The following is a 23,919-nucleotide window of genomic DNA, read 5'->3' as shown; positions in this document are numbered from 1 at the left end:
TTATCATTCAATATTATAGCAACTTTACTTGTCATTCAATATTATAGCAACTTTACTTATCATTCAATATTATAACAACTTTACTTATCATTCAATATTATAGCAACTTTACTTATCAGTCAATATTATAGCAACATTACTTATCAGTCAATATTATAACAACTTTACTTATCATTCAATATTATAACAACTTTACTTATCAGTCAATATTATAACAACTTTACTTATCATTCAATATTATAACAACTTTACTTATCATTCAATATTATAACAACTTTACTTATCAGTCAATATTATAGCAACTTTACTTATCAGTCAATATTATAGCAACTTTACTTGTCATTCAATATTATAGCAACTTTACTTATCATTCAATATTATAACAACTTTACTTATCATTCAATATTATAGCAACATTACTTATCAGTCAATATTACAGCAACATTACTTATCATTCAATATTATAACAACTTTACTTATCATTCAATATTATAACAACTTTACTTATCATTCAATATTATAACAACTTTACTTATCAGTCAATATTATAGCAACTTTACTTATCAGTCAATATTATAGCAACTTTACTTATCATTCAATATTATAGCAACTTTACTTATCAGTCAATATTATAGCAACATTACTTATCATTCAGGGGGATTTGCAATATCCAGATTTTCAAAATAGCCACTGTGGTGTACATATTGAATTTCAAATCTGTATTATTTTCATTTAGGAACAACTAAATATCATAAGAAGTTTTCTGGTGAAAACCCCATGGCAATGTTAAATTTGGTTCAGGATTAATATAACAAGCTTCTCAAGATGACCAATGTGGCAATCCTTACTGAACCTCAGACTGGCACCATTTTCATTCAGAACCAACCAGACAATATAAGAAAGTCTTTGTGTGAAAATAAGATTTTCAAGATGGCCACCATGGCAGTCGTGTTGGATGTCCAAGCACATCATTTTAATTCTCGACTGACAAGACTATGGCATGAAAGTGTGATTAAAATTTAATATTTGTTTAGGACCAGCTAGACATTACAAGAAGTCTTCTGGTGAAAACCGTATGACAGTATGACTTTCCATTCAGGAGAAGTAGTAATAAGATTTATATGATTGCTGCCATGACGACCATATGAAACAAAAGACCAACCCCATTTTATACATGTACATATTTAAAAAAGAACTCCTTCACATCCACAAGATAGAAATACTTTATTCATGTACATATTTAAAATAGAATTCCTTCATATCCACAAGAACCAAAGACTTCATTCATGTACATATTTAAAAATAGAACTCCTTCACATTCACAAGAAACAAAGACTTCATTCATGTACATATTTAAAATAGAACTCCTTCACATCCACAAGATACAAAGACTTCATTCATGTACATATTTAAAAACAGAACTCCTTCACATCCACAAGAAACAAAGACTTCATGCATGTACATATTAAAATATAGAACCCCTTCACATCCACACAAGATACAAATACTTCATTCATGGCCATTATTATCATGGACTGAACTGAACTGAAGACTTTAAGTTAACTATATTTCATAGCTATGACTTCCATGTGTCCCCTACCATCGATACTCTCTAAAGGTAGCCTGACTACATGGTGATTTAAGTTGGTGAGACCATATAATTTCTATGACCTGGCCTCTTACTTCTTGACTTTAAATTTCCAACCTGCCAAAGTTAGACCCCTACACAGAGTACTGACCTACAGGTTCTTTATCATGGTAAATGTGTGATGCCTTTTTATCTAACACTGTATAATATGGTAGATATTTGTACCTACGTACACACATGTGGAATACGAATCTAAGAGCTTTGTAAGTCTTAACTAGTAACCATAATATTAATAAAATTTAACATCTTCTAAAAGACCATCTTTAAATTTCTATACAAATCTTGTGTAATGTTTTATTTAATAATGTAACTTATATTTTCTGAATTATTACATAAATATGAATGCATGTATATGGTTTAATGGCACATCAGCATAAAACCTGGCTATACTGTGCCACACAAATATAGGCTTAAAAAAAGGCCATGATGAATGCATGAAAAGGTAAATTCCTTAAAATAAAGAATTCAAATTTATTATACAAATCTCTTTAAAAGTCTTCTCAATGTCAACACAGAATGTATCTTGGGTCAAAAATTCTGCATCTATTATTTGCCTCTAATGAATACAGAAAGGCACATCAGGCCTATTTTACATGCCCAAGCCCGCAAGTGGAGAATTATTTCATGACTGTAAATTTCCTTAAAATATATTCCTGCAAAATATATTAAATCATGTTATCTTTAAAGAACTGCTGAAAATGATAGTGCCAGTTGTATTATGAAGCGAATTTAGTAAGTGACAGTTATAGATAGTGCCATGGAATGTGAAGTCCTGTAAGGTCTGATATTCTTAAAAAATTGCAAAAATTCAGACCATGGTAATTTTTCAGAAAATTAGTTACTAAAGTCATCTTCTTCTATGCATATACTGTATCTCCATTAACAGCTTTGCCAGTAGCTTCTCGTGGGTCACTGGTTCTTCCCGGGTTCTTCCTCCACCATTAATACTGGCCGCCATGCATAGCCTATCGTGTGCTGAAAAATGGCGTTAAACCCCACAACAACAACAACAACCATTAACAGCTGTGCTGTGTTTCATAGCAAAGTAATAAAAATGGTGGAGTCAGTTACACAAGCTTATGACCAAATGAGGGGATGGCTATTTTAAAAAGAGACCCTTGAAGGGACTGACATTCTGCTGTCTATCATTCAAGGCCCACTAGACATTATGGTAAGCAATTTAGCCAAAAACCCAGTGTCGATATGGTCATCAATTCAGGATAACAACAAGATTTTAATAATAATATTGTTATTTCAGGATTGTTAACATATTCAACATCTTAGGGTCACCATTTTTACTGAGGACCAAGATGAGATCATAAGAAATATTTTAGTGAAATCTCCATGTTAATACATGTACTTCCATCCATTCAAGAGAAGAAGTGATAATATTTTCCAGATGTCACTGTGGCAGTCATACTGGACATCAGATTATGTCCATTTTCCTTTTAAACCAACCTGACACAATAAAACCTCTCTTAGTGATAACACGATGTCTACATGACCATCCGTTCAGGTGCAATTACAATAACAAGATTTTCAGGATGGATAAAATGGTGTCCGTATTGGATGTATGTGTGGCACCCTGTACATTTATCACATATTAGACCTTTCAATGAATGTGTTGGCAACGTTTCATGCCCATTCTCCCAGTAATTTTGGAGGAGTAACAATAACAGAGATAAAACATTTAACATACAGATGGACAGATGAAAGGTCATCTCATAAGCTCTTCTGGTTTGTGACCAAAGCTAAAAACTAACAATTTTAATCTGATAAAGAGTTGAATATTAAATTTAAATGCATCACAAATAAGAGTTATTTACCTTAGTCTACAACTTCATGTAGTTTCTGAAAATGCAGTTTTTCATTTAGACAAAGAAAGTTATAAATTCTAAAATTGAATCTTTAGCTTAGTAACCAGCACCATAAAATTACCAACAGGATAGCAAACGTTCACAGACTGGTCATCCAATACAACATACATTGGCATTAAGGAATTTCAACACCTAACACTCTAGACATTTCATAGAAATCAATACATTTACGTGCAATCTACTTTTCACAATTGTTACTGGCATAAACATCAATTAGTATTATCAATCCACAGTGCATAAAAAAAGAAACAAACAAAGCCATGTTGCTGTTACTATTAGGTTTAAGCGAACAAGCAAAACCCAGCTTTGCTTAATATGGTAAACATTATACCAAAATATTACCTTTCAACAGCTACAAACTGAAATATGGTAACAGTAATACAGGCCTTAGAGATCATCCATTTCATAAAATAATTCCAAACTTTATATCCACCCACCCCCCTTAGTTCCACTGATCAATGATAAAACTGACAATATAAAACTGAATAGATGGTCTACCCAAAATTATATCAGTTGGACCAAGGATGGTTCTCTTATTTAGGACATTACTCAACCAATAATCATAATGAACAGAAAAATATAACAGTAAACAATTCACCCAAAATAAGTGCTTAAAGTTTTCTGGTATCTGTTTTAAAGGTTTCACAAAAAGATAGCTCTCTTTAATATCTTGTTATGTGTATAAAACATAGCAGAAAAGAGTGAAAACAACAAGCTTTGTAAAATTTAACAAATAATTTATTTCCCTAGGAAAATAAGGTAAAAATGAGAAAAAGAACTTATGGTTTTACAAATCACATCCAAAATTAATCCAATAATTAAAAAATAGAAGTCCTATTATTAAAAAGCCCTAAATGAATTTGAGTTTGAGTCCCGATGAAATCCAAAATAGAAGGTGATGAAGTCTGTTGCAACCTTCAGATTGCTGTTGTGTCAACAGTTCCTTGTTGAATCAGAGAAAGAATTAAGAATTTGCATTAAAATAATTCTCTGTTCGAGTGCTGAAGGGCATAAAAGATGCAAATAAAAAGACAACAGCGATCTAGAAACATCTTTGCTGGACAATAAATTCTCCCCCCTTCTCCCATTGTACAACACTGCAGTCAAATATACATAGTGGAAAACTTGAAAAGACTAACTCTGGTGTGACATACTGATTAATGAATTAATATTGGTAAGGTATTCCAAACTCAAAGTTGCATGCACCTGTAAGTAACTGACTTAAACAGAGAACTTAAATAGGTCATTAAACAGTGAAATGTAGGTCATAGTTGCATACTTTTGGCAAGAGAGCAATTAATGTACTCAACAAGGCACATCTAAATAACAAGTTGCATAACTCTTTGGCAAATAATGCCCAGAAACTGATATAAATGCAAAAACTATAACTAACTGAAGAATGAAATGAAAGCAGTGACCAAAGTTTGGTAGGGTAGTTATTTATTCACCAAGACACTTTCACAGAGTTGGATGCCTCTATTGCCAATGACTTACAATAACACTTTAATCAAAGTAACTGAAGCATGAGGTATAAGTTACAGTGACCACATTTTGGTTGGGTGATTGTTCAGCTGACTAATGTACATTCACATAACAAGCTGCATGAATCTATGACCAATATTGATCACACTGACCTATTATTTTGTTGATATGTATGGTAATTGCCAAAATATATCTTAATATAACTTTGCATGGCACTGTGACTTACAAAGCCTTACAACTGACCTAAATATAAATTTCACCAAGGTGTGATGGACTAAATGTGTCTTGCCAATGCATGGCAGGCATTATAAATGTGTAAATTATATACAAAAAGATATGCTATCAAAAGTACAAAAAAATGCACAGTATGACATTTCGAAACTACACTATCACTTTCATAAGAACTAGTATTTTCTTTGCAAAACTCCCGAAGCATCTGAACTGCTTATCTTCTAATTAGACATATCTACATAAACCTGTTTTATTTGTCTAGGTCATGCATTTTTGGGGTGTAAACATGTGGTGGCAGCATTGGATATCTGTAAATAAAATAATGAAAAGAAAACAAAAAGAAACAAAATTATAAAAATAATGAAATCATATACACTCCATGAAAATCTAAGACTAAGGCACTTAAAAATCAAAAGAAATATCTCTGCAAACACTTTAAAGTCCAAAACGATTTGTAAACAAAAATAATTTTTTAAAACAAATGAGCAAATGATTCAAATAGCATGAAAACTAAACCAGGTAATTTACATAACAAAAGAAACATATCCACAAGATTTTATTTATAAATGTTGTGTGAAATTTAAGCAATTTTACTAGTCATCTTGGTAAGTACTGATAGGCAGACAGAACTAAATCAAGATGCCCCCATTGCTAGCAGCAGAGAATAAAATAAATTGAAAACATTAGGCTTCTAACTTCATGCGATTTCATGTGTAAGTAGTATAATGCATAAAAAAATCAAACTTTCATTGTTCTTGCATCAAATTGTGTGTGTGTGTGTGTGATTTGGATTTTTAACATAGCTTTAACAATTTTTCAGTCATATCGCTGCAATGTCTGCAGTATGGCAGTTTATAGTGATGTCTAGCACTGGGGCATCATGCCACAAACATGTAGCATGATGTCCCACCCAGTCACATTATCCTGACACCAGGCCAACCAGTCCTAACACTAATCTCTTAATGCTGAGCACCATGCGAGGCAGCTGTTAGTACCATTTTAGTAAGTCTTTGGTCTGACTTGGGCAGAGATGGAACCCACAAATACCCGCATAAAAATACTTTCCATTAAGTGTGCATAGGTTCAATGCATTGTTTACATATCAAAAATGCATGAAAAAATGCAGATGTCTTGAAAAAAAAAGAAATTTGACACATAACAGGTGGCCACCACCCTTACAAAATAAAATAATATTGATGATAATGGAAAATTCTTTGATGAAGTAATAATTCTGTACTGCTCAAGCTATTGGTTAATTTTAATATAATCAAAAGAAAATAGCACAAATTAATATTTTAGATGACGAATTCATTCATTAGCATTGATTTACATTTCATTGTGTTTCAAAACAAGAAATGTCTCATTCCAAAACAAAAATGTTCAAACTGTAGTACAGGTACTGAAATGCACTTCACATTTCTATTTTAGCTATGATCATATCATTTTTCATCAATGGTCTCAGAAGAGCATTTATCGCTGCCATTGATCATTTGATTTCCAGATTTAAAAATCAAAAAGCAGTATTGCAGTTATAACAAACAACAAATAACTGCAAGTGCAATAACTAAATTCTCATAGTTGATAATTGTCAACAGCAGTGAAAAATTGTTAGTGTACAGTTTGATCCCAGGTTATAATGCAAAACGGTTTTCAACTATAGAAGTATAGTGAAGCTCAAAAATAGTAACAAATGGATTTCCAAATCCATTCATCAAATGCATATAGATTCATTTAGTTTATTATTTATTTTTCTGTGTTTTGACTTTTCATTTCCTTCAAATTGCATCCATTTCATTAACTGAGCATTTTATTTGCATTCATCCTCCAATTCAATTTTCATTTCACTGGTAAAATTACTCATCATGCAGGGTTTGCATTCTAAGATAAAAATTAACCATTAAAATCACAAATAATGATGTCAGACATATCATTCCATACTCATCTTGAGTGTATGCCACTATAAAACAGAAACATATCTGTTATTTATATTCAAATATATTTCAAATATAATGCCTTTCTACCTCTGCACGTTTCTACTGTGCAATTTTCTACCTCGAAACTTTCAAGATTTCGGCATTGCTTTAAATTGTCCTGTAATGTTTGTAAGCACTGAAGTGACATTGTGACATCATAGATCTGCAGCCATACCAGACCACTCAGACCAGTCAAGTCAAGTACACCATCTTGTAGTCTGATGTGAAACAGAGCCAGACTCTTCAGGTGAGCAAAGCTACTGATACTAGTACACAGAGATCTGATACACTCATCCTGCATCGTCACATCATCCAGTATGAGGACTCTCAGGTTTGTCAAATTACTCAAGTCAAGTGTACCAGTTTGTAGTGTGATGCCCTTCAGTTCCAGATGTTCCAGATGAGTGCAGACACTGATACTGCTACACCAATATCTGCTACACTCATCATTCAGTTCAAGGAACTTCAAGTTAGTTAGACTATTAAAGTCAAGTACACCATCATTCACTCTGATGTCCTTCCACTCTAGATGCTCTAGGCAAATACAGTGACTGATACTGCTACACAGACATTCACAACACTCCTTAGACATGGTTACAGACTGTAGTGTGAGGGTGTATATGTTAGTCAGACTATTCAAATCAAGCACACCATCATGTAGCATAATGCTGACCAGGTTCAGATTCTCCAGGCGAATACAGTGACTGATACTACTACAGAGACAGCCACAACACTCCTTAGACATGGTTACAGACTTTAGTGTGAGGGTGGACAGCTTAGTCAGTCTATGCAAATCAAGTACACCATCATGTAATGTGGTGTTAATCAGCTCCATGTGTTCCAGGTGCATCCAGCTGCTGATGCTACTACACAGAGATATACTACACTTCTTTGGCATGGTTACATCCCACAGTGTGAGGGAGGTCTGGTTAATCAGATGCCTTAAGTCAAGTACACCATCATTTAATGTGATGGATTTTAGCTCAAGAGTCTCCAGGTGAGTACAGAAACTGATACTACTACACTCCTCAGACAAGGTTAAATGACCCAGTTTGAGGGAGGTCAGATTAGTAAGACTACTCAAGTCAAGTACACCATTCGGCATGGTTACAGATGACAATTCGAGGGTGGTCAGGTTAGTGAGATTACTCAAGTCATGTACATGATTACCAAACAGTGAAAGAAAGGTCAAATTAGTCAGACTACTTAAGTCAAGTACAACATCAGACATGGCTACATTAAACAGATTGAGGAAGGTCAGTTTAGTCAGACTTCTTAAGTCATGTACACTATACGGTTCAGTTATCTCTCTCAGTGTGAGTGAGGTCAGGTTTGACAGCTTACTCAGATCAAGTACACCACCCAACAAGGTTACATCATGTAGTTTGAGGGAGGTCAGGTTAGTCATACAATACAAGCTACTAAGATGTAGTTCAATATTACGTAGATACAGGGACTTTACAAAGCATGACTGTAGTCGTGACATTTCCAATCTGTGACTGAAGATCAAATAAATATCAGAAATTTCAATAAGTTCTTCATTATCTATTTCATTTAAGCATGCTATGTACATTTCAATCAAATTTTCTATTGAACGTGTTACCTGAAAATCATATTGATAATCCATTTCTTGTCTGTACTGTATAAAACGTGGATCCTCATCACACACCTGACATATTCTTGTGAAGGCTTTATGGCCTTTCTTTGTGTCATGCCCACATATGAAAATGAAAATGTTCTCATATCTGAGGACATCATTCAATGTTTTCAAGGATGTGAGAAAATTCTGGAATTCATAATCATTGTTGACTAAATGCTTCGAAGTTAGAAACTCGTGAATTGATAAATGAAGGAATGTAACAGAAACCTTCTTTTCCAATGGAGAGAATGCATCTTGCTTGGAGAGTATACCACAGTCTAAAAGGGCACCAAGTTTTAACTGAGCATTGATTCCAAATTTGTTCATCAGATCCTTTTCCTGCATTACAACAGATGGACCACTCGCCCCTTTTAATAGAAAATGATGTGCCGCCTGACATGCATCATTAATGTACAACTCCAAAAACTGTTCTTTCTTCATGTTTATGTCATCTTGATCTGTTAATGCAGGAGTGTATTTATTTCCTGTCTTGTTTAGACACCTCTTTATGAGACATTCAAGTATTTTTGTGTACAATTCACGCCTTCGTTTTGGAAGACACTGGTCTTGGCACCAAATGTGTGCAAGAAATAAAACAAGTATGGGTACATTTCTAAGAGAAGACATCATGTCCTTTTCTTCACATGTTGGGTTACCACTAGGCCTTTCTACTGTCATGCATGTTTTGTTTACATTAATCACATTCTGAATCAACTTCAAGACACCAGTCTCACTCAGTCCCTGCACTTCTAGCAACAAATCATAATGGGATAATGGTTTCAATCTGAGCTGTGAAATCTTCCAGGGTCTCATAGCCATCAACACAATTATCCCTGGGTGCAGTATTCTCCCTAACAAGTCAGATAAGAATGGAGGAATATTATTTCCCATCTCATCAATGCCATCAAGAATAATCAATATTTTCTCTGGTTGATCTTGCAAAATCTTTGACAGTTGGTCTGATTTCCTTCTCAAGCACTGGTTGTACAAAACATCAGTCAATGTTTTTTCAGTGGATATTTTTGGAGCATAAATGTAAAAAAGAAGAAGAAACTGAAGAAGTATATCTTGATCTTCAATAGCTTCAGAACTGTCCCTAACAGATGAAGGGCGTTTCCAATGAATTACAATATCTGCTGGACTCTCTGGGCCCAGTTGGCCTTTCTCAGTTTTATCTATCATGGCTTTTAGGCTATCTGGAATGATGGATGGGTCAGTTTCCTCACTAATTTCATTCTTTTTCTTTGGTTCTTCCATACACCAGGTATTGACTATTTTTCTACAAAATGTGGACTTACCACTTCCAGAAAGTCCTGTCAAAATGATTCTTTGATTCCTCCTCTCTGAAAATATCTGTTTGTATGAAGACAATTTCACTTTTTTTCTGTCCTTAGTTTGGTGTTCCAGCATAATTTCCATGTCAACATAAAGTGCTTCCAATGGGATTGTTTCCTCTTCATCAAAGACAGAGATTGGGACTGTGCTCAAAGATTTGTAACATGACTTCAGATCCTCTTTTAAATGATCTATTTCTGTCAAAGACAAAATCATGTGATAAAAAAGGGAAGATTAAGCACATTATGTTAAACACAAAATAATTCAAGGCTTGATAATAATCAAAGTACAATTTAATTATTTCATGAATACCTACAGCACACAGACTAAACAAAGTGACTATAACAGTGGTGATTCTCTGAACAGCTGTAATAGTGATAGGTATGTGTTATTAAAATTTTACAGTGACCTACCTTGTTATGTACATTTTTAACATGATATGAACTGTGACATGTCCTAAGTGTTTCATCTGCAATAGGTAAATTATGACAAACTATTGTACAACAACTAAATTCTCAATTGAGTTAATTATACCATTTTGTGTGACTTGTCCATCTGTGCAGTGGACCAATAAATGGTTAAAAATATCACCTTAATATGACTTGAAGGTTAAAGAATATGGTAGGTGATACACTATCTATTGAAGACATATGTACTGAAAATCTGAGATTATAATAATCAAATGTGTACTTAGAATTTATGAATAATATAATAAGTGGAAGGCTTGAGAAACTGAGGCAAAGAGTTCACAGATTCTTATACACAACCCACATCTGATTTAAATCCAGTACAAAAAAGTATTTTCTGGTAGTTATGTTATATATATGTTATTGGAAGACCAAAATCTTTTCACTAGTCCCAAGATGTTGAAACATGAGTTTTAGAATGACAAAAGCAAGCAAACATAATTTTAAATCAGAAATAATAGCAAGGCAAGTCAATTAAACTGGCTAAAATCCGAAAAAGGTCAGATAAAAGCAAGATTTTCAAGATATCTGAAAAAGTGGCCATGTTGAGTATTAAAGGACAGTTTAAAACAAGTAAACATTACCCATGTAAAATGGTACCCATGTTAGATGACCAAAACATGCAACAGAATCTAATTAAATACATCTTAGATATGGATTTTGATTTGTCAAAGAAAAACAAAATGTAGAAAGATAGAGTCACATGGGACCCTGCATTAAAGCAAAACTGAAAGAAAAGTTTTAAATCGTAAAAGGCACAGCCAGGTCTATGAATGAATGTTAACTTCAAACTGCATCAGAATATGTTTAACAGTCCTTGAGCTAAGCTGATTATAAACTATGAAGGTAAATTACAAGGGCCAAAATTCTGTCTAAAATGGAACAGATGAGACGAAGCCCATGAAATGCACAACTGGGTCTAAGAGACTTACCAAAATGCAGGAAAATATGTTGAATAGTTCCTGAGTTATGCTTTTTACAAAGAAATCCCATGTGAAGATATTTTGATCAATGCCATAACTCTTTCCAAAAATGGAGTGGATGAGTCTAAACCATAAAATACATATGCAAGCTTAGGCTTTGAAATTATGCACATATCAGATTAGGTCAGAATATATTGAAAGGTTCTTGTGTGTTTGTGTGATTTGGACTTTTTAAACATAGCTTTAACAATTTTTCAGTCATATTGCTATGATGTCTGCAGTGTGGCAGTTTATAGTGATGTCTAGCACTGGGGCATCATGCTGCAGACATGTAGCACGATGTCCCACCCAATCACATTATCCTAACACCAGGCCAACCAGTCCTAACACTAACCTCTTAATGCTGAGTGCCAAGCGAGGCAGCTGTTAGTACCATTTTTGTAAGTCTTTGGTATGACGTGGCTGGGGATAGAACCCACGAACTCCACATCCGAGGCGGACACTCTAACCACTAGGCCACCAGAGGAGCGGTCTCTTTTCTAGACTGACTTGAAAGGTTCTTGAGCTATACTGATTATGAGCAGCATCCCATGGAAAATTATAAAGTTCAATGTCAAGGAGCGCAACTCTATTACAGATGCAGTTGACAAGACAAATCCGTAAAAGATATATCTAGGTCTATCAGACAATGCACACACCAAAGTACATCATGATATGATAATTGTTTTCTTAGCTATGCTTGTGTGTGTGTTTGCGTTTGTGTGTGTGTGTGTGATTTGAATTTTTAATGTACCTTTAACAATTTTTCAGTCATATCGCTACGATGTCTGCAGTGTGGCAGTTTATAGTTGTGTCTAGCACTGGGGCATCATGCCACAGACATGTAGCATGATGTCTCACCCAGTCACATTATCCTGACACCAGGCCAACCAGCCCTAGCACTAACCTCTTAATGCTGAGTACCAAGCGAGGCAGCTGTTAGTACCATTTTTGTAAGTCTTTGGTATGACGCGGCCGGGGATCGAACCCACAACCTCCCACATCTGAGGCAGATGCTTTAACCACTAGGCCACCGGGGCTATGCTGGTTATAGGATGAGTGGGTACATACAAACTATGCAAAATCTGACCTGACCCTTAAGAAAATATCAGTGAATTATTATTCCTGTATTTCTGAATTGCACAATAATCACTCATGTGACATGTTCTAAACCTGAGCAGAAACATGCACCTCAAATTTCATAACAATACTTTCTGAGGCATAAGAGGAGAAATGAAAAGAAATCACATTGGAGCAGAAAAGAAGGATGGAAGGGCAATATTTTTACTTGGGATCTAATAAACCTCTTGTATGTAAAGTTACAAAATTTCTTATACTTGTTTTACAGTCATTTTCCAAACTGATGCCTTGTCATCATATTGAATGTATGGGGGGTGCTATTTTCATGTAAGATTAACTACATCTCTCAAGGTAGGATTAACTAAATCTCTCAAGACAAATGCATGTACGAAGTTCACATCACAGTCTAAGTGAAGTGATAAACAAGAGGTCCAAGTGGGTCTGATCTTACTTTTATGTCTTGCATAAGTTAATAGGTAACCTCTTCATCAAATAGACTTACCACTGAAAGAACACAAACTATGCACAATATCTTGTAAACATTATATCCAGTCTATCTGACCTATTTTACTATTGTTTAATAAAATTCTTTCCAAAGATAATGCATAATTAATATACAGTCTCATGCTCTTAAAAGCAAGGTTTAGATATGAACCTTTCACCTGTGGTCAAAAGAGTCACATGGCTTTCACATGATTTGAAATTATAATTTGCACTAGCTGGGGAGGGGGGTCAACCCATGGTTTTCTTTACTCCTGGTAATTCAATCTGGAAGTATTTCAGGAGAAAAGCATTGTTGTTTTGTTAACTAATTCACCAAAAACTAAAACAAAACAACAGGTATAGGACATAACAGAATTAATGATAACATTCTCCACATCTAGTTGAACGATGTGGAACTGAAAAATGTTACACAAGATAAACTAAGAGTTCATACTCTGATAACAATATGTTATGGTCAGTGCAAATCAGTAATGTTACTGAAAAGATGGCTAACAATATCTGGTTACTATAAACAGAATTTCAAACCTTAAACCCAGGATCATGTTTTACAAAAGTTATATTCAACCTCATCTGGACTACTGCAACATCATACGGGGTAATGCTTCTAAAACAACTGTTAAAAGTGGAAAGACGTTAAAAAAAAGCCATCAAATTTATCCATTACAAGAAGTTCATAATGTCAATGAAGGATCTGAAGATCATGACTATATATGAAAGAATATGTTGCAGAAAGGCTAATTGTATGTTTACATTTCTAATTGTTAAATTCCCAAGAATATCAATGATACATTCAGTATAAGGACAAATACCATCAATACAGTTTCTAGGCTATCGATGCTATGCTCCATGTCGTCTAATAACATTCTTCTTCCTGAGCCCAAAACTAAATCGTTAAACAAATTGGCTTTTTTGGTCCAATCATTTGGATCTGTCAACCTAAAGATGTTAAAGAAGCATCATCAGTGCCTTCCTTTCATCACAGATGTTTGAAATGAATCTAATCCAGATAATTGCTAAAGCAGGATATGATCAACTTTGTTGTATATATTATGTGTATGCATGTGTTTGCACGTGTACATCAATCCATTATTTGTATTTTGCTTGTCTCCCAGCTGTATAATATTATATATATATTTGCCTGTATATATGTTGATAATTGAGGCCCACAAAGGAGATTAGTTTTTGTACCAGTTGTGTCACCCTCATAAAGTAAAGACTTTAGTAGTAGTAGTAGTAGTTGTAGTAGTAGTATAATGCAAATTTCAGACAATTTGTGATGCATGGAGAGGAGTCTATCAAATGCCATAAAATAATGCACAATTGATATGATAACATATAAAGGACAAATGTTCCAGTCACTTTAGAATGGCAAGACAAGGCTGGTAAAACTCTATTTTACCAAACATATCAAATTAACTTCCAAACACAAAGATTTTAAATGGGGTAAAATGTTTAGAAATAAATTTATAAACTTAGGCATGGTTTTTAATAGCATTATTCTCTTATTGGAACAAAATCAATATTAGAACAAATACAATGATTAGCAATGAAATATAAATAATTGTGTATAAAAAATCTACTCCTTTCTTGCAACATTGCACATAGCTTGCAGGCCTGCAATTGTGCAGTGCTTCTAACAACCATACTTCATAACAAATAATCATCTTAATCCCTAAAGTGCATTATTTTGCTAATTTTTATGAACTGTGGTAATGAAATTTGTGCACAATGAATTCTAAAAACATGTTTATATATGGTCTGAATAATTATGCAACTGGAGAATTTATGTGTAATTACAATAGTCCATATCATGGGTTACTTCCCTTGCATTTTTTAGAGAAAAGAATATTCAAAGAGAAAGTAAATTATTAAATAGCATACAAACTGAGAACTATTTCTAACTGTACTGAATTTCATTAATGTATACAGATCTTACTCATACTAAAGCTCATTGGATATCTAGGCGATATAAACCTATTTACTTAGTATGATCAGTTAATCAAAAGTCACTTTAGGTGTTGACAATATCAGCATATCTGAGATAAGATCAATAATAATAATAATAATGAGGACTTTGTATAGCGCCTAATCTTTAGAAGCTCTAAGCGCTTTACAACATTAGAAAACACCTATAAGATAAAAAAACATATAATGATATGATTACAAAAACAAACACCATGAAATTAGAAAACATAAAAAACATGCTGAGAATATTTAAGGTAAGAAACATTATTAGGTCTTTAAATCATGAATATATGTTGATGCTGTTCACAGATCTTGCAAACTAACCTCTAGTTTGCTAGTTTACTTAAAATTTGATTAGAAATAAAGTCTTTCAAATAAGAACAAATTCAGCCAGTCAATCTGACACAAGATCACCTCATTAAATGTGTGGATCTTGCTCGTGTAAGCCTATATTTCAGAGTCTGATAAAATCTGGATCAGAAATATGCCTTCCAAACTGGTGCCAAGCTCAATGATATGCTAGATCTCCTTACTGTGTGTGAATTGTGTTCTATAAAACTTGTCAAAGATCATGATCATACAAGTGCATATTCTAAGTAAGACCAAAGTCAGATCTGGAAATATGTTCAGTTAATCGGATGCATTACAAGTTCAACAATGCATAGGAATCAGAGTTCAAGTCAGGGCTGGAGAGTTAGCAACGGTCCAGAGTTTGCATTATGTGTTTCAAGTAAAGTAGATATTTAAGATGGTATATGGGGGAAGACATTATATTGCCAGATATATGCAGACATCATCACATAGGGGAAATCTGAACCAGAGAATAACTGTAGAGAGAATCTGTTAAATGTGAAGCTTAATAATCATCATCAAAGTTATCAGTACACAGGTGGTTTAACACAATCAAGGTCATCAGTGGACACGAGGCAGTTAACTCACATTACGTGCCAATTCTACAACTGATTGTCTGGTAGTCTTTCAATTTTTGCCCCAATCTTTTGATCTACTGTTTTTCTGATAAAAGTCCCTGAAATCACAAATCTGTCGAGCATATGTATTACCAGCTAAAACAACATCTGCAAAACTTAGGTATTTCCAACCAAGACAACATTCAATGGGTTGTTTCCAACTATCGTAATCTGTCAATCAAGTTGATATATACCTAACAACCAATCAAATCATGGCATGTAACATGCACTGATACATTTATTGAACACATGTAACTTGTTTTTCTCATCAGTATTTCAGAATTAATAATGTGTTATATATAACTCTTTGGAAATATAATATTTTTGGTACCATGATGAAACACACTAACGGAATCGAAAGAAAATACACCATTGGAAAAAAGAAATAAGTTTGAAAGTTCAACACTGCCTGGATATATGAATTTTAATTTTTGAAACATATAAGAAAATTAATAAAGCTGAGTAGTTATTATTCAGTGCAGTTAAGTTTTACTTAGATTTGGTACGATGTGCACTTTCATGCTTAAATTTGTGACAAAAATGGTCGTACCGCTAATCTCCCTGATTTGGACCCAAATCTCCCCGATTGTGAACACTGCTCTCCATGATTTGGTCCTAGAACACTTGGCATGTATGTTAACTTGTGAAGTCAAATTTTAAAAAATGTGGATTTTATAAACTATTTTTGCCATGAATTAAGAAATATCCTTTTTGAGGTAACCTTCACTCATATTAATTAATTTTTATTGTAAAACTTGCATTCAGAATCTGATTCATGTTGAACACTTGCAGTTTTATAATGATATGAAGCGAATATCCTGGCAAAACATGCACTTGTTGTCTGCATTGGTTGCATAAAAACTCATAAAATTTATCTCAAAAAGAAATCCTAATGATTTAAAAGCCAATTTAGTGATCAAATTTTGAAATGTACTAATTTGATGTGTAGGTTCCATCACATAAATGCCATAATCAGACTTGGCCTTACCACCAGGTGAGCTAGAAACAAATTTCTAACAGGGACAGATGATGAAAGGAAAGACACAACAGACAATGCATGACAGACCATCACTTAACATCACAGTTCTTTTAAATCAAACGAGTTCATGAAAGATGAAAACATTTGAATGAATAAAAGATACCAATAAATTCCTCTCATATGTCTCTGTCATACCTTGTTGATATGGTGGGACTCTTTTGGACTCAGGTCCCTCCTGGTCATCAGTTAACTTCCTCTTTTGTCCATTTGTACCTACAAGAACTATTAAATAGTTAAAGCATAAAATCATATTACACATCACACTGCATTACCATCCATATGGTTGTTTTATGAGAAAAAACAATCGCTAACAAAACAATCATGAAAGATGAGATTTCTTATTCCCATTGGTTTTAATGATAATAGTCCTGCACAGGCACTAGTAGGGCCTGCTTGACTTTAGAAATTAATGAATAAATGTGTCTTGGTGCTCTAGCATTTGGTCAAGTTAAGCTGTCCTATAGGTTTCATTAATACCCAAAGTGCAAGTCATCCACAAGATTTGCAAACAGAACTTAATATAACACAAATGTTATTCTGAATATTCCATTTAAGTCACAATAACCCTGGTCTATGACCTTGTGAGACCAAAATCAGTAAGAGTCTTCCATACCTTAAGTGCAAGCACACCGCAAACTTTGCTAAAAATACATGCCCCAAAAAATAAAGTTATTAGTTATACTGTGATCTCTTCACCACAAACTTAATAGGCTTATATCTTACCCAGCATGCAAGTCATCCAAAACCTTTAGTGACTGTACATGGTCAAAAACTGAAATGCTTGTGCAGAAACCATATTTCTTCTTTTAGTGTTGGCGTCCTTTACATTTTGACCCAATATCAAAACCCTTCTTCCCTACCACAAGTGCAAGCCATTCACAAATAGTTTGGGCCATGCCTGAAGATTTGTTACTACAGATGGAAAATGAACTTAATTTTACTGTGCTAACTCCCTTTTATTATTTCAGAGAATGACCTTGCTCTGTGACCTTTGTCAGGTCTTAAATTGATAAAGTTCTTCCTTACCACAAATGTATATAGTCTTTTATCAGCAGACATAGTGGGCAAGTTATTGTGCAGAAATGAAACTGATAACGAACATAAGTTACACCATATACAGTCAATCAAATATGAAAATTGAACCATTGTGATCTATTTTTGGTTTGCTGAATAGCTCCCCGTCTCTCAGACACATCCTAAATTTTCTTCAGTGCAGGTGAGATAGGGTTCATGATTCTGAGGGCATAAATGAACAAATGAATGCTTGTTTATATGAAATAAATACAACAATAAATGGGCAAGATATTATTGTTTTCTACCCAAGAACAGGAAATTTTACCAAATCAATGTTTCATTCACTTCATTTTGCATTTGCATTCCATTCACATCTGCATTTCGACTATCATCTCTCCTCTAATTTTGTTGTTGTTGCTGTTGTTGTGGGTTTAACACCATTTTTCAGCACAAGATGGGCTATACATGGTAACATTATAACTGATGGACGAAGGACCCGGGAAAACCCCGATTAGAACCACTGACTCATGGGAAGCTACTACCAAGCTTGTGTTAAACTGATAATGATTCACACTGATTACGATGAAACTCAATCAAGGGATTTAGGAAATACACTGCACATGCAAATCAAAAACTTCAAGAAAGTGATGTCTCTGCTGCTGTGGGAAAATGACTTCCTCATTTTTTCGATTAATAGGAACTTTACAATTATCATAGGTACTTAATGAAGCTTGTAAAGTTACAAAATTTCTTACACTTGTTTTACAGTCATTTTCCAAACTGATGCCTTGTGCTTTGAACATACTAACATATATTAGTACTTCATTTGATAAATTCTTTGATTCCATTATGCTAACAACATAAGGGTTTTTTATAAGATTATTCATTTCCCCTTAACTATAGCATACTATGTACCTGGCTTCAGTCATGACACCTATTCTAGCAGGTATTATTTATCCAAACTCACCTTTGCCTGAAATTGTATATTCTTGGGGTACTCTTGCATACAAAACTTCTGTTTGTTCTCCATTGCCTCTCATCTTGGAATCATCATCTCCAATGTGTGAATCACGGTCTCTGATCTTGGAATAAAGGTCTCTAAGCTGTGACTGATGGTCTCTGATGTGGGAATCCTGTCTTGTGATCGCAGCTTCAACGTGCTCCACCCTGGATTTTACTTCATCATTCTGGATCTGCATTTCTTTTATTTTCTGGTTTTCTATTGTAACGAAACTGAATTTGTTTGCTACCTTCTCAGCAAGGTTGCTGACTATGGTGTCTTGAACCTGAAGACTTGCTTTTAGTGTCTGAACTGCACCAAGGTCTTCTTGAATCTAATGAGTGAAAATAATATGCAGATTCAAATGTATCTAAAACAGTTAGGTCTGTGAGTCTTTTTACTATGAAGATGTCATGAATTCTGTGGAATCAACCTGAATGTGACAATAAATTAGTGCAAACTTCCCCAAACTCCAATGACTTCTGAAATCACTGGCATTTTTGTTAGTTCTTGTAACCATGAAAACATAAGTAAAACCCCCATACATTTATTCCTACTTTGTAGGATATCTAAAGTATTTCAAGCCACATAAGATTTTCTGACAGCCAAAGATTGAATTTAAGAAGGCACTTAAAACATTGTATTGTAACATTTGTAACATTCAGTTCCTTATAGGCCTTCATTTGTGACTAGCTATGTACAGTTTATTACCACCAGTTGAAATCTTGTTATCTTTGTCCATCTTAAAATTCTTATCTGAACTAAAAGCAAACATATTTGCATAGCTTAATATTTAAACACAAGCCCTAACAAGCCATACAGTTTCCACAAATATTTCAAAAAACATCAATTACTACATAGTTTCAGAGTGGTTTTGCTGGGGATGGGGTGGGGGAAGTAATTTCTGCCAATTTCTGATGCACTATACAGAGGAACGGATATTAGGTGAGAAATAAGAATGAGTATTTATTTGCAGCTAAAGGAAACTAGTTTGTCAATATTCATGTAATAATGAATACAATGTACAAATGACATGACAAAAACACTATAATCAAACACCAAACAGATTTCTTACTTTTCAGGACATTTTCATTTTCACGAAAAAAACATGTTCTCATTTCATATTTATGGGTATATAAAGTATAAATGTATCAAAGCTATGACAACATATCTTTACTAGTAGTCCCAGTTTTCTCAGACCTTTCCCACCTTGAGTCAGATATTTGGACATTTATGTTGGGGTGTGAGGTCAGAGTACGTTCCCTATTTAAAAGCTGGAATTGCTGAAAGCACAGCACCATTATAGAAGCCTGTTACAAATGAGTCTAGCCAAGTTAACTGAATATACAAGGAGCCCTACCTGCATGAAATCGAAAGGAAGATAACCTTTTACCTCAGACATAACAATTAAAACATATTTCATCTCTTTAATAAGCTGTCACTCAAGCCAAAAAAAATATGTTTACAAGCCATGCCATGTATTGGACCATTTCAGACACTTACAACCTATATTTTTCCTGTACATTGATGTTCATGAAATCTGCTTTGTTTTACACACTGTCCTCTATAGTTAATAATATTTAATGATAAATACACACCCATTTTGTATAATCCTTTTGAATTAACTGTGTCCTTGAATGAACATGTGTGTGTGTGTGTGTGTGTGTGTGTGTGAAAGAGAGAGAGAGATTAATGCATTCTATGTGAAATCAATAGAAACCAAGCACACAACAACGTAGGAAGATGATGGAAAACGCCATTTAAAAATCCATGATATTAAATAATTCAGTTAAATCACTGAGAGGGAGAGAAATTTAAAGGCAATATTTCTTTCAGGTTTTTAACATGTTAGTGTTTATAATACATTTATTTAGAGGATATTTTGGAGAACATTTTGATCAGTGTAATTGAAATATCTAAGTTGGATTATGGCCAGTTCATTTGATTTCTTCAGGTACTGATAAGCTGTGTTAACTTTTGCCAGGAGTGAAAGTACCATATTCCATACTGATTTAATAGAAGAGTGAAGATATCATATTCCCTACGGATTTAATAAAGGAGAGTACCATATTCCCTACTGATTTAATAAAGGAGAGTACCATATTCCATACTGATTTAAAAGAGAAGTGAGAATGCCATATTCCATACTAATTTAATAGAAAAGTGAGAATTCCATATTTCATACTGATTTAATAAAGGACCAAGAGTATTATATTTCATACTGATTTAATAGAAGAGTGCGAGTTCCATATTCCATATTGATTTAAAACAGGAGTGAGAGTACCATATTTCATACTTATTTAACAGAAGGGTGAGAGTTTCATAATTCATAATGAGTTAACAGAAGAGTGAGTTCCATATTTCATACCAATTTAATAGAAAAGTGAGAATATCATATTCCATACTGATTTAAAAAAGGACCAAGAGTATTATCTTTCATACTGATTTAATTGAGTGAGAGTACCATATTTCATACTTATTTAATAGAAGAGTGAGTTCCATATTTCATACTGATTTAATAGAAGAGTGAGTTCCATATTTCATACTGATTTAATAGAAGAATGAGTTTCATATTTCATACTGAGTTAATAAAGAAGTGAGAGTTCCATATTTCATACTGATTTAATAGAAACGTGACAGTACCATATTTCATACTGATTTAATAGAAGAAAGAGTACCATATTCCCTACTGATTTAATAATGGAGCAACAGTCCTAGGGATATAGTATGTTTTCCTCCTTCTCTGTCTAATGGTACCATGATCTTTAACTCAGAATAGATGGTGCTTGTTTAATGCTGTCAGACAATCAAGATTTCTACAGCAGATGCAAAAAGTACTGACCGAGTTAAAACCTTGTAATAATAGAATGAAAGAGCACAAGAATTAATGGGGAAAAAACAAGCATACAAATGAAAAGGTGTGATGATGTAACTTCATAAAATGTTATAGTCCACCTATAAACATGGTCATATATTATACTAGATTCTTCATGGACCTGATGATAATATTCTTGTCATCATTTGTGTCTTAGGAACTTGCATTAGATCACCTCTGCATCATCTGCCATATCAATGTATCAGTGCATAACTGTCCATCTTTGTTTATTACTAAGAGAACGCTCCATATGATAAATAGAACCCAACTAATGCATAACATACAACCAAACCTAACAACTTCATTATCTCCTACAGCAGTACAACTTGACAAGTGCTTGAGTTTATCACAAACATGCCCCAGCAATCAAGTGCAGAGTATCAATTCAAAAGTGTTCTCCATGATATAGTAGTGTTAGGGACCACCTTTGCACATCTAAAAGAGAATGTCTTAAGGCTGAGGGGGTTTGGCTTTTAATTTCCACCAGCCTCACTATTCAAAATAATAAGATCTATGAAACTGTTAAGACGAATGGCACAGACATAATTCATGTAGCAAACTCAGCCTACTACAGTGTAAGATCAAGATTATGAACAAGCTAATGTCAAGGAGTAAATGTCTGCCACATCCAATGACCTTCTCTCCAGGTCAACCTTCCAGACCTGTTTGCAAATTACTTGTGTGACAAAGTTCAATCTATTAGATATAAGCATGATATCACAATTTCAGTCAATTCATCATCACCATATAGTAGTGATACAGAACATACACAGCAACTTTTAACAGCATCTGCACCTGTCTCTGTGGATTTGGTACAAACAATTGTTATAAAGAGCTAGTCCAATAAATCAAACCCTCAAATCTGTGCTGATACTGATTTATGATATGTGGGTCTGATGTCACCTGTGAATTAAAATGTGTAATTTTGTTACATACAAATCTTTCCAGAACAGACCTGCATACAGTTTAGACACATACTGGTAATTGGTAACAGCCATATCCAGTGTGAAATTCAACATGGCCACATGACAGATGGTTGTGCTATTCAACGTGGATTTTCAAGTCAGCAAACACAGCTGCATATAACTTCCTAACATTTAATATCTGCATTTAATATCTTCATTTAGAAGTAACATTTTTTTCAATAAAAGTTTCTTCTTGTCTTAAGAATAGACTTGTTTCAAATGAACATATATTAGCTCTTATTCTTGATGTAAGTGTGAAATGTGAGTGTGGTATTGTTGTCATGCACATTGCAAAACCATTCAAAAATGTCATTTAAATCCTGGTACATACATAATTCTCTTTCCATTTCCCCAATGCTACTAAAGATTCTCCTTATCTGTTACAATGTTGTTTATCCAAGTCCTTTCAACATAAAATTATGTTGCAAGTCCCACCACCACCCATGTCATTGAGTCAAATAATTTTATTTTATGTGTTATCAATATCGTAAAATGCTTAGACCTTCTAACGATTAGGTGCTTTACTCAATCCAAAACATTACATACTTTATTATTATTATTATTATCATTATTATTGTTATTATTATTATTATTATTATTATTATTATTATTACAGATAGGTGAGGGGATAATAATACTTCTGACCCTTTAATGATTTTTTAGAAGCTGTTTCAATGGTAAAGGAAGAAACAAAAAATATGAGGTGAATTTTCTCCCATCATAGTACATGTATATGGTATTATAAAACACTTAAATTTTATTCTGAAACTCTTTTAACTTTCACATTTCACCTTGTAATACTAAAATCAAAACTTAAAATTGGTATGGTAACTAAATTTGATTGTGTAGCGATTATCAAAATATCTACAAATCCTTTTGACCTGACATGTGTCTT

The 23,919-nt window shown here is 33.7% G+C and overlaps 1 protein-coding gene across 1 annotated transcript; it reads right to left on the bottom strand.

Annotated features, from left to right (window-relative positions):
• Positions 1–607: 607 nt before the first annotated feature.
• LOC149772841 (uncharacterized) lies at positions 608–19,518 on the bottom strand (the record flags this gene model as incomplete). Its single annotated transcript, XM_089947207.1, has 3 exons — positions 608–10,382; positions 17,306–17,383; positions 19,152–19,518. Coding segments are annotated over 3 exons (3,600 nt in total), but the record flags the coding sequence as incomplete, so codon positions are not given.
• Positions 19,519–23,919: the final 4,401 nt, after the last annotated feature.

The sequence above is a fragment of the Sinohyriopsis cumingii genome, unplaced genomic scaffold (assembly GCF_028554795.1).
Source record: "Sinohyriopsis cumingii isolate HCF-2022 unplaced genomic scaffold, ASM2855479v2 utg001101l, whole genome shotgun sequence".
Classification (NCBI taxonomy): Eukaryota; Metazoa; Mollusca; class Bivalvia; order Unionida; family Unionidae; genus Sinohyriopsis; species Sinohyriopsis cumingii.
The sequence above is the reverse complement of the archived record's forward strand: the minus strand, read 5'-3'. Positions and strand labels throughout refer to the sequence as shown.